The sequence below is a fragment of the Aulonocara sp. 'chitande type north' Nkhata Bay genome, linkage group LG18, assembly GCF_057382095.1.
Source record: "Aulonocara sp. 'chitande type north' Nkhata Bay isolate Kocher_YH1m ecotype deep benthic linkage group LG18, A_spYH_male_GT1.1, whole genome shotgun sequence".
NCBI classification, from domain to species: Eukaryota; Metazoa; Chordata; class Actinopteri; order Cichliformes; family Cichlidae; genus Aulonocara; species Aulonocara sp. 'chitande type north' Nkhata Bay.
Window position 1 is genome coordinate 41,016,939 of NC_141361.1, and position 12,417 is coordinate 41,029,355.

The window sequence follows — 12,417 nt, forward strand, 5'->3', positions numbered from 1 at the left end:
GATTGTGGAATAAAAGTATGAACATGTGTTTATAAGTTACACTTGTGTTTGAATCCTGCAGCTTATCACACATTTGATGTCCATGTGTGACGACTGCAAGTGTCCAGAGTGAGGACAGACTGAGGGACCCACTGCTGCACATCATCTGTGAGGCTTTGCAGCCCTGATGATCCACCAGGACAAACTCAGCAGTATGTGAGGAAGAGGAGGAGGAAGAGCCAGCAGCAGCTGACAGATGGAGAGAATAGACAGACTGTTCCCTGTTTGTGAAGGACTGCTAGGAAAGTTTAACATAACTGTCTGTGCTGAATCAGTCTTATTAGGTAATGTTCACATAATGTGATCATCCCAGTGTTTCCAGTGTGGGAGAAAGTACTCAGAGTACTCAGGGCCTTCAAGCTACACACTATGAAAGGCAGCAACAAGTTTAATGTTCAGAAACCTAAAGTCTGTATCAGCAGCAGGGTGGAGCTAAAATAAATGTTGGTTTCAGTTCTATGAAGCTTTGAGTATTTTGGATCAGTAGCTGCTGTGTTTGTTGCATCATATTGCTGTAACTGTTTATATGCTTTATATATTCTGAGCTAAGTTGATCTATAGTGTTACATCATATTCTATAAGGATGTTATGTGTTTGTAGACTTTCTGCCCAGTTTGACCCATTTAGCAGACGTCAGCCTGTTTAAGGCTCTGATATCTATTCTGTGTGACTTACAGCAGTTATGACATGGTCTGATTTTCTCACCCAATAAAGGAATATTTCATATATCAGTCGACTCTTCATTCTATCAGACACAGTTATCACAGCTTGTACATTTTCTTTTTACACATGTATGTAAGCATTGAGCCAAATTTAGTAATGCCAACATGAAGGAACAACATTTGTCTCTTATATATGATACACCTATATGTGCACTGTCAAAGATACTTGTCTTTGAGTGAAGATTTAAGGTGATAAGACATGTAAATAACTGCAACTTGAATCTGTACTGCTCAGTATTTGACACAGAGTTCATGTTCACTGCTGTAATAGCTAATAATGATTAATATAATAACTATAATATTGGCCATATTATATTTGCTGACAACGACCCCAGAAAAATGTGGCAGGGGATCAATCACATTACCAACTACAGAAGCAATAACCAGGCAACATCTAGGACTGATGCCTCACTGGCTGAGGATCTAAACCGTTTCTTCGCCCGCTTTGAGACGACCAAGCCCTCAGCTGCCACACCACCTCCACCCGCCCCCAGCACTGGCACACTAACACTTAGGGAGCACCAAGTGAGGTGTGTTCTAAGGTCAGTGAATCCCAGGAAGGCGGCAGGTCCTGATGGAATACATGGAAAGGTTCTCAGAGCATGTGCTGACGAACTGACCGGAGTCTTCACTAAAATCTTCAACCTTTCCTTGTCATCGAACACCGTCCCGCCCTGCCTCAAAACCTCCACCATCATCCCCATCGCCAAGAAGACAGCTGTGGCCAGCCCAAATGACTACAGGCCTGTTGCACTTACGCCTGTAGTGATGAAGTGCTTTGAGAGACTGGTCTGTCAGCACATCAGGGCCGGTCTGCCTCCCACTCTGGACCCCCACCAATTTGCCTACAGGACAAATCGATCCACCGAGGACGCTATCACCATAGTGCTCCACACTGCGCTGAGTCACCTGGAGCACCGAGGAAGCTATGTGAGAATGCTCTTTCTGAACTTCAGCTCAGCATTCAATCATATCATCCCGGAGATCCTGGTCCAGAAACTGTCTCACCTGGGACTCTCCACCCCCATCTGCCTCTGGATCAAGGACTTCCTGACAAATAGACCACAGTCTGTCAGACTCGGCCCCCACCGGTCCAGCACCATCACACTCAGCACCGGGTCTCCACAAGGATGTGTTTTGAGTCCCCTCCTGTTTACGCTCTACACATCCGACTGCTCCCCCTACCCATCTCTCAAACACCATCATAAAGTTCACGGATGACACCACAGTGGTTGGACTCATCTCAAGGGGGATGAGTCGGACTACAGAGATGAGGTCAACAGACTGACTGAGTGGTGTTCAGTTAACAACCTCCAACTGAACACCACGAAAACTAAAGAACTTATCTTGGACTTCAGGAAGGGCAGAGCAGACCCGGCCCCACTTTACATTCACGGGAACTGTGTGGAGAGGGTACACTCCATGAGGTTTCTGGGCGTGCAGATATCTGATGATCTCTCCTGGACTGCAAATACTACGGCGGTGGTAAAAAAGGCCCAGCAGCGTCTCCACTTTCTGAGAGTGCTCAGGAGGAACAACCTGGAGGAGAGGCTGCTGGTGACATTTTACAGAGCCACCATAGAGAGCATCCTAACGTACGGCATAACAACATGGTATGCAGGGTGCTCAGCTGCAGACAGGAAAGCACTGCAGAGGGTCATCAACACAGCCCAGAAGATCACTGGCTGCTCTCTGCCCAGCCTGGAGGTCACTGCAAACTCTCGGTACCTCAGCAGAGCTGGCAATATCATCAAGGACCACTCTCACCCCAGCAACCAACTGTTTGAACTATTACCGTCAGGCCGACAGTACAGGTCACATAAAACCAGGACAAACAGATTCAGGGATAGCTTCTTTCCCAGAGCTATCACCGTAGTAAATAAGCACAAAAACAACTGAACCTATTCCATACCGTCACTGTCATTATATTATGCTGCTATTCATACTGTCATCATATTAATGCTGCTATCCTGTATATATTGTACATACTATTGTTTGAGTACTTACGATTGGTTTTTTTGTACTTTTATATTTTACATTTATATTTATTATTGAAACTTGCACCAAGGGAGTGGCACTCCAATTTCGTTGTACTCTGTACAATGACAATAAAGGCTATTCTATTCTATTCTATTCTATTTACATTACCAAAGTGAGATGACTTTAGTCTCATGAACAACATCAGCTAATTCTTATTTACTAACTAATCTTAAATAACTGTTCAGTACAGAAATGAAGCCCAAAAATCATGTTTTACTGTCCTGTGGTCTCAGCCTCAGATACTTATCAAATCACACAAAGCTCTTGTAGAAACAAACAAACAAATGAACAAAATATGTTCTCCTTCATTTCTGTCAAACAAAGTTGTATGACACGTTTCCAGCGGTTAGTATCATGGTTGCTAGGCAACCTGGGAAGCGCGACGGAGACTAGACCGTCCCATACAGACAAACTTGCCGTTTATTTTGCAAATAGAGCTCAACACTGCCCCTAGCGTCCTGGAGCACTTCCGTTGTGTTTTTGAGTTTGCATGTGTTTTTGAGTTTGTACGTGCTTTGTCTCTAGGGGCCACCGTAGTTTAGCACTACCATAGAGAAACGGTTTAGGCCGTTTAGCTAAACAATCCCAGGCTCCCGCGCGGGAATCTACCAGCAATTCTTATGTGCCATGACTACTAAGCAGTTACCACAAATTTTGCAGATATGCCAATAATCATTCAACCATGAAAGGTTTTTATTTACAGACAGAACAGTTTGTTATACCTGGAGTAAAAAACACTTTTATCACAAATGTTGTCAATGTTCTTTCAAATTGTGTCTCGTTATTGTTCTCCTGCATCCTGCTGTCTAAACCCAGCAGCAAGATTATAACCTGGAATGTCTTTGTTTGTGTTTGGAATCAATTTTGTTTAATATAATTGTTTATTTTTTCACTGCATGTCAAGATGCAGAAGAAAGTTGCGCCATATCCAGGGAAAATCTCTGTGGCGTTCCACAAGGGGCCACTTGGATACCTTCTCCAGGACTCGTCAAAAGAAGCTCGAAGGATTAAAAATGACCCCAAGCTTCAGGACAAGTCTGCACCTGTGAGGGAGGACGATGCTCTGACTGTCATCTATCAGAGAGGAGGGGATGCCTCTGACATGAAGGAAGTGCAGGGAGAGTACATCCTGCAGTTTGGAAAATATAAAGGGAAATCTTTCCGGTGGCTTCTGGAGAATGATGTCGGGGACACCATGTACCTGATCAAAGATCTCCAGAAGCAAGAGGCTGCAGGGACCTCTGTGGAAGAAGGGCATGGCAAGGAGAGCTTGCATTCATTTGTACAGTAAGCCCTCAGCTTTGCAGAGATAAAAACTCTTCTGAGCTACGAGACCAGCAGAGTGAGTGTTGCTGCAGAAGCCTCTGAGGATGATCAGCTGGTTGGCTTTGGCTCACGAGCCAAGAGCACCTGGAAGTGTGACAGTATAGGTACGTAATGCAGAAAAATTGCTCCACAGGCCATAACGCTATATAATATAAATAAAATGATAATTAAAAAATAAATGTTATCCACAATAAGTAGATTGAAAATGGTGTTTAACTTTTGATAATGTAACACAACCTTTGTCCCAACCAGGACTCGAACCCGCGCTCAGACAGTTCAGTGTAAAAAACAATCTTTTTTTTTCCAATGCCTGAAAAGCTGCGATTTGATTGGCTGTTTCTCCGTTACACCTATACGTGATGGGCCCCCGCGGAGACAGGAAGTGTTTTTATGACTGAAACACTGAGGCTGTGTCCCAATTCAGGGTCTGCACGCTTGAAGTACACATTTTAAGTGCGATTACGTCACCGCCACACGACGACGGCTGTCCCAATTTGAAGTGTACTTCAAATGCATACTCATATATACTCATATATATATATATATATATATATATATATATATATATATATATATATATATATATATGATGTTTTGGTCATTAAATTCCCCAAATGATACCAAGGACATGGAATCCACAGTCTCAGCATCCCACAGCATCCCACAGCGTCCCACGGCATCCCACAGCATCCCACGGCATCACACAGCGTCCCACAGCATCCCACGGCATCACACAGCATCCCACAGCGTCCCACAGCGTCCCACAGCATCCCACAGCAGTGTCAGGTGACTTTCAGTGAAGGTTATGACACAATGACAGTGTGATGATAACAAAGAGAAGCATGAGTCATTATCTCGTCATTACTTGGACTTTATTGTTGATTTTAGCACTTCACACTAGCATTAGCTGGTTTCCCTCCTTTGGAGTAAACTACCAATCAGACAGCACATCTGAGCTGCTGTCACACAGTCAGATACAGGAAAGCATGACAGCAACAACACGCTCAAAGCTGAACATCATTTGCATGTTAAGAATTTTACTGCAAGAAAGAAATAGTGCAAAGCTGAACATAGTGAGTTTGCTTTATGTATGATAAAGTCCTGTTGACAAATCCAGTGCATGAATGTGAATGACCTGTGAAATAAAGTGTGCGTGCCGTGTTCAGTCTGACGTGAAACATCAGAATCTCTGTCTTCATTTTACTGATTTCCTCTTTCATTGCCAGCATGTGTGCTCAGAGGCTTTCACAGTGCATTATAAGCACGTCGTGGCTTTGTGTCCCTCGCTCTGCATCATTAGAACATTAACAGACCAACAAATATAAGTTTGTCATACTTTATCGATGAAATCTGGGAGAATATAAATAACATCTGTAGCAGAAGCAGTGTGTCACTCTTGGTCTTGCAAGACAATTTTGCGTCCAGTTGTTAATTCTTGAACAATGTGCACCAATCTCTTACAAAAGATGTGGTTTGCTATGGTTCTCTGACCCAACCTGGTTACTAAAGTACTGAAAACGAGGAGACAACATTACAACAACGTGCCAAATAAGCTAGGTCCATCATGTGATCTGCCAAAGTTTAAGGCGTGGATTTTGGTACGACTTCTAAAGGTCTGTGTTTCCGCAACCAAGACGTTGCTTCAGGCCGTCTACATCCTGTGGTTCTGAACTTCGGATGGACAAATGGCAGCAGCCGTTTATCAGAAGCACCCAGACTGCTCTTGGCGATGGTCTGACTCAGTCCTCGGGCCACGACCTCCCCTGTAAGCGTTGTTTGGTGTTTGCACCTGCACGTGTCCTTTGCTTCCAGCAAAATGATTGTGACAGCGGGGCATTCAGCATCCAGCAGATGTTATATCTGCAATATGCAGCCGCAGTTTTTCACAGTTACCTGCCTGCTATACCCAAGAGACGTGATGATTTATGGTGTCGGCCCTGTTATCACAGAATGGGCCACGTGACCAGTTAAAGTGGTGACAAACTGTTGGCTCTGTCGAAACGAAAAGTAGTTATTGGGGCTAAAAAAGCATTTACAGCCTATTAACCCGAGAACGCTATCGCTGGGTGATTTACACCCGAGCAAATACATTTACATGATTTCTCTCTCCTGCAGCTGTTTGCGTGTCGAGGAGCCTGTGCCTTCACCAGGGAAGTCTCAAATGTCCCAGGAATGGGTGGACCAAAGACCAGCTTTCCAGAGTCATTCTTTTGTTTTAGGAGGGTTTTTCTTTCATTTTGTTAGACATGGCACAGTTGAAAGTAAAAGAAGACCACTCTAATTTGTCATGTGTTGTCATATTTTGATATATTTGATTACTTTTTATTGGTTATATTATATCGGGTAAAAATCACCCGGCATTAGCGATTGTGTTACTATTTATAGCGATAGTGTTCTAGGGTTAAACGTGCAAGAGAGCTGATGCAGTCTCCAGCGAGTCCATCATCAGCTGGGCTGATTCATGACCAGAACGTCCCAAGTGTGAAGTCAGTGAATCAGTGCTGGCCTGGTGCTGAACAACGTGAGGCTGAAGGGACTGTGGAGACATCAGCACATCACATTTTACATTGGTTTTATTATAATGTGCTTCTAGTAAGGACAAAAGCACAGACACCAACCTCCTGATCTGCGGAGCAGTGGTGGTAGAGGAACTTCGTCTCAGCGTCTTAGTAGAAGAAGGGGTGAGGTGGACTTTGGAGGGCTTCGGGGGAGGGAGGATGGAGCGGTGTGAAGTCTTGGACAGGTTTAACCTGACACAGAAAACAAGAACACCTCATATTTGTGTGTGTGTGTGATCCAAGAGCAAATAAAACTTGATCCTTCACAGAAACAAGCACAACGAACAACTTCTCCAAAAATCCTTCTGATTTCTACGCTCACTGCAGGAATCAACATCTGCACTCACACTCTGTACAAGAGACGAGATACAAACACGCTTCGACGTGTGGGAGGTACCTGATTTAACCTCCGTGGAAGCCCAGCTCTTGGTTGTGTCAGGTTAGCAGTTTGGTGATGTTAGTTTACAGGAGAAGCCGGAGGCACGTCGTGAGTTTGGTTCGTGGTCGTCCTTTGGTTTCTTTTTGCCGCAGCTCTCATATCCCCGATTTGTAACTATTTACTTTTTATAAGATGTTTCTTGAACTATGGCAGCTTCTTATATATCTGCTATATTTGTGCCGTGGATTCAGGGACCCAAACAAAAACTGTAGTGAGCAGAGGTATTATCTACTGATTGTGTGTCTGGCTGCAGCCAAGGATGGAGAGCAGAGGCAGCGGGCAGGCCAATCGAAACGCAGCTCAGGCCGCGGCTGCAGCAAAAACTTGGGCGTAGGAGGAGCGATTCTGGCAAAGCGTCAGGAGGGGAAGTGGTGCTCCACCAACACGGTGTACAGTAAAGATGGAGGCCTGCTGGCTCCAGCTGAGGACACCGTCAGGCAGTAGAAGGAATACTCTGACAACCTCCAGAACCTTAATCTCACTCATAACTAAAGTCGCCAAAAGACAACAACTTCTCCTGTTGCATTTAGGTTTCAGTTTAACCGAAGAACAAAGAAGGACACATGAGCTCGAGCAGGTTACACACAACATTCACGCTGCACAGATGAGAACACAGCAGGATTTCATGCAGTCCGGTCTGCCTGTTAGACAGCGTGCAAACAAAGCGTGCGTTCTTTGTAGCATTCGACAACAGTCACTTACGTACTTTCTGACATCCACAAAAACATATTGGTGTCTATTATCTCTCCTTGTTAATAGAAACTTTGTTTCCAGCGTTTGAGCTAATTCTCTACGTGTCTCTTGCACTGACCACAATAACCATCTATCATTAATTACATTACAGATGTTGGTACCTTGAGCAGGATGACGCTGATCTCGGTGGGCGTTTTCCCTTCAGTGCTCTCAGTTCGTCTCCCTGTGTCAGACTGACTTCTTTGCAGTTATTCTGCACAGACACAATTAGCAGCATGAAAACACAACATTGTGATCGGAACTCAGTAGCCTGTTTGAATTCTGCAGTAACCATTAAGAAAAGGTGCTATGAAGTCACACCGCTGACCTCATCCAAGCTATATGACTTGCAGAGCACGGTGTTGATTGACAGGTCATCCATGCTGGAAAGCAGCGAGGACACTGCCTCCTGTTTGCCTCCCTGCACAGAGTCAGAGCGGTGCAGCTGCTGCTGCTGCTGCTGCTGCCGACTCAGTCTCTGTTGGACCAGCTTCTGTTTAGACCGATGCACGTCACCCTGAACCCACAAACTGTGCTGCTTCCTGCACACAAACATCAAACACACGCCACAAACTGACTGTGATATCACGTTTAGCAGGTACAACATTCAACATCCTGGTTTAGCGTGTAAGTAGACACACAAAGCTAGTAGCCATTAGCAACAGAGCGCTACTGTGGCGTAAGGAGGAAGTGTGCGTCCAGAGCTGAGGAGAGAAACCAGCTGCACACTGTGACTGCAGTCTGCAGCAGTATCACAGTTTCAGGCTTTTTTTAAATTCGATTCGATTCATCATCCACCAGTTTCCCACTGCTGCAGTCACCACCAGCTGCACATGGGCACCCTGGGGAATGCCCCACCCTGACCTCCACCTTTTGCTTCTCTTCTAACATTTCCAGCATGCTCCAACCATGACCTCAGCATGGAGAAACATCCTGTGTGCTAACAGCAATAGATGCCACAGCCTAAGGACAGACGGGCCTTGTTTGTCCAGCACATCTCACAGATGCTCGATGAGACTGAGATCTGCCGACGTTGAAGGCCAAGGTGACCCCTCAAACCCTTCCTGATCTACTTGTGCTTTGTGTGAAGACTCCAGCGACACTCGAAGTATTAGAGAACAGCTGTACTCAGTGGCCAACGCCTTTTGGGTCATTGCAAAATGTCAAACAGCTTGTGTTTAAATAAAAAAGACTGGAAACAGAAAAAGATCCAAGTGGACCAATCACACCTTCACAAACGCAATGACCCTGATGAAGGCCACTAACACGTTATGGTTCCCTGATACTCTGTGACTGGAGTCTTCACCTCGTCAGATCTTTGTCTTCTCCGTGCACCTTGGAGGTGAAGCTGCCGTCTGCTTGTGTTTTGTGACATTATCCTAATGAAGTGTTGCAGACGTGTCTGTGTGCACAGCATTACTCCTGTACTTTCATGAACGGACTACAGCTTAATGATTGTCTCCGACCGAGACCTTTGGAGTCACGGAAAGTGGGCCGTTTGGTTTGAGCGGTCACAGCTGAGGCACAAACTCACTCTTCTAAGAAGTTTTGCTGTGGACCGATGATAGATCCAGGTCTGCAGACTCTGATCCAAGCAATCGCCTCGGCTGCAGTAAACCGGAAGTGCTTCATCAGGTAGCAGCCAATCAGAGTGCCCGTGCGGCCTAATCCAGCTGTAAATGGATGGAGTGTTTAAAGAGACAAAGTTAAGATAAAAGAAATAAATGACATCAATTAAACATAAAGACTTGCAGTCCTACCTTTACAGTGCACCGCCACTGCCCCGTCTGTACTTTCACACACATGCAGAAAGCGTCTGACGATGAGGTCAGAGGGCGTGGTCCCATCAAGGAAGAAGAGGTCGTGGTGCTCAAATCCTGCATCCTCAAACCGCCTGCCATCATACAACGTCCTGTTCAGACGAACCACGGTCGTTATGTCATTTTGGCAAAAGTATGAGAAGTATGCCTCGGGTGTGTGGAGGGGATAACCTGGAGACAGAGTCAACAACAGCTGAGTTACGTCATACGTTTCAATCAGCGAGCGTCTGTTTTTAATGCGAACGTAAAATAAGATTCAATGACGTAGTGTCAGCTGATTTATGTTGTAAGGTAAAGACGTTAAATACAGAGAAAACCCAACGATCGGACGGCCCCAAGCACCTGCTGACAGCGGGAAAGAAAAACTCCCTTTTAACAAGAACCAGGCTGAGGGAGGGGGCGCAATCTGGCTCATGTGGTCGGGGTGGGGGGAGGACAACAGGACAAGAGATGGACGAGAGCCAGAGGGGAATAATAACTACGTGCAAAGTGGTGTAAATACACAGAAAGTAAAAAGAGCTGAGGGATGGAGAAGCATGAGTGCATCATGGGAAACCCCGAGCCACTGCAGGGTTCAGGCTCGTCTAATCCAGCCGTAACAACACGACAGCACTAAGCAGGAAACAATGCACGCCGTCAGAAGACAGCAGGGTAAGGTTAGCTCTTCTCAGCTGCTTCAGGACGTGCAGGCACTGAGGGGCTGCACAGGCCTTCTGTCAGCCCAGCAACGTGAGCACTGGTGTTGGTTTGGAGGCATGCTTTTAGCTTTTAGCTTAGAGATTCTGACTCACCACGAGAATGAGGGCTACTGAACGCCAGAACTTTGCCCGGAACGATCCAGTTCATATCTCCATTTTCAACTCGCTAAAAGCACAAAAAGAAAGGAAAGACTGTGATAGAGGTTAGCCACATATCAGTTAAAACATGGATCCAGAACACCTTAATTATACCACCACTGCAGTAATGAACACGTACGGGCTTTTACCTTTCATTGGAAATCAGTTTTGTTGACCTTTACTTCACTGACTGTCTATCACTTGGACGGGTGAGCTATGGATCAATCTAACTGAGAAACTGAGGAAGTACAGCGTGCACCAAGGCAGGCCTGGACATCGTACGAGCTCTTGGTTGGCCCTGACTGTGTTACTAACAGCACTGCAAATAAACTGGATGAATAACAAGCGTACGTTAGTTATTTCTTCCTGTATCCTGGTCCTGTTTGCATTGATATCGACCTGTAGCACAGTCTCTGCAGTCTGTTACCTCATAATGTTCATATTCTTCTGCACTGAACCTTTCAAAATCCAGGAAACCATGTTGTAATGCCTGCAGAGGAAAAGAGCAGGAACAGATTTTCACAACAAAAGCACAACTCCCCCCAAAGGGCTGAAATGTTTAGTGTTATAGTGATCTGCAGTGGTTTCACAGATTCAGTTCAGTTTTTCTTAGCACCAAATCACAACAACGGTCACCTCAGGCAGTTAATATTGTACGTAAAGACCCTACAGAGGAAACACAATCAGACCACGAGCAGGCACACTGGTGACAGTGGGGAGGAAACACTCGTTTTTAACAGAAACACATGTTCACCAGAACCAGGCTCAGGGAGGGGCGGCAATCTGACTGACTGCTGAAGGCTTTTCAGGGAGTTTTTAGGACTTCCTGATAATAATGAATTACAGTCGTCCAGCCTGGAAGTAATAAATGCATGAACTAGTTTTTCAGCGTCACTCTGAGACAGGATATTTCTAACTTTAGAGATGTTGCACAAATGGAAGAACGCAGTCTTACATATTTGTTTAATATGTGCATTGAAGGACATGTCCTGGTCAAAAATGACTCCAAGGTTCCTCACAGTGTTACTGGAGGCCAAGGTAATGCCATCCAGAGTAAGAATCTGCTTAGATACCATATTTCTAAGCTTTTCAGGGCCGAGTACAATAACCTCAGTTTGATCTGAATTAAGAAGCAGAAAGTTAGCGGCCATCCAGGTCTTTATGTCTTTAAGACATTCCTGCAGTTTAACTCATTGGTGTGTGTTATCTGGCTTCATGGACAGATAGAGCTGGGTGTCATCAGCATAGCAGTGTAAATGTATGCTATGTCTTCTAATGATGCTGCCTAAGGGAAGCATGTATAATGTAAACAGAATTGGTCCTAGCACTGAACCCTGTGGAACTCCATAATTAACCTCAGTGTGTGAAGAGGACTCTCCATTTACATGAACAAACTGGAGTCTATTAGATAGATATGATACAAACCACTGCAGCACAGTACCTGTAATACCTACAGCATGTTCTAATCGCTCTAATAGGATATTATGGTCGACAGTATCGAACGCTGCACTGAGGTCTAGCAGGACAAGCACAGAGATGAGTCCACTGTCAGAGGCCATAAGAAGATCATTTGTAACCTTCACTAAAGCTGTTTCTGTGCTGTGATGAGCTCTGAAACCTGACTGAAACTCTTCAAATAAACCTCTGCAGATGATCTGTTAGCTGTTTGACAACTACTCTTTCAAGGATGTTTGATATAAAGGAAGGTTGGAGATTGGCCTATAATTAGCTAAGACTGCTGGGTCTAGAGATGCTTTTTGAGTAAAGGTTTAACTACAGCCAGCTTGAAGGCCTGTGGTACATAGCCGATTGTTACATCCTGGGAGGCTGTGGGAGTGTGTGGGCGTGGTGTTGTCTTCTCCCTCTCCTCCTCCTTCGTTCTGGCCCCTCCCCTTGTCTCTCTCT

The 12,417-nt window shown here is 45.2% G+C and overlaps 1 protein-coding gene across 2 annotated transcripts in view; it reads right to left on the reverse strand.

The window, feature by feature from the left end:
- Positions 1 to 4,977: 4,977 nt before the first annotated feature.
- The window catches only part of LOC147309276 (dual specificity protein phosphatase CDC14AB-like), a 16,195-nt gene continuing 8,755 nt past the window's right edge, over positions 4,978 to 12,417 (reverse strand). For both annotated transcript variants that reach the window (XM_086270921.1, XM_086270920.1), the window contains 8 exons: positions 10,940 to 11,002; positions 10,468 to 10,540; positions 9,617 to 9,847; positions 9,391 to 9,529; positions 8,185 to 8,398; positions 7,979 to 8,070; positions 6,746 to 6,877; positions 4,978 to 6,663 (listed from right to left, as the gene is read on the reverse strand). In XM_086270921.1, coding sequence (XP_086127047.1) covers positions 6,615 to 6,663; positions 6,746 to 6,877; positions 7,979 to 8,070; positions 8,185 to 8,398; positions 9,391 to 9,529; positions 9,617 to 9,847; positions 10,468 to 10,540; positions 10,940 to 11,002 — 993 coding nt within the window. In that variant the 3' untranslated portion in view covers positions 4,978 to 6,614. The remainder of the gene's footprint in view (positions 6,664 to 6,745; positions 6,878 to 7,978; positions 8,071 to 8,184; positions 8,399 to 9,390; positions 9,530 to 9,616; positions 9,848 to 10,467; positions 10,541 to 10,939; positions 11,003 to 12,417) is intronic.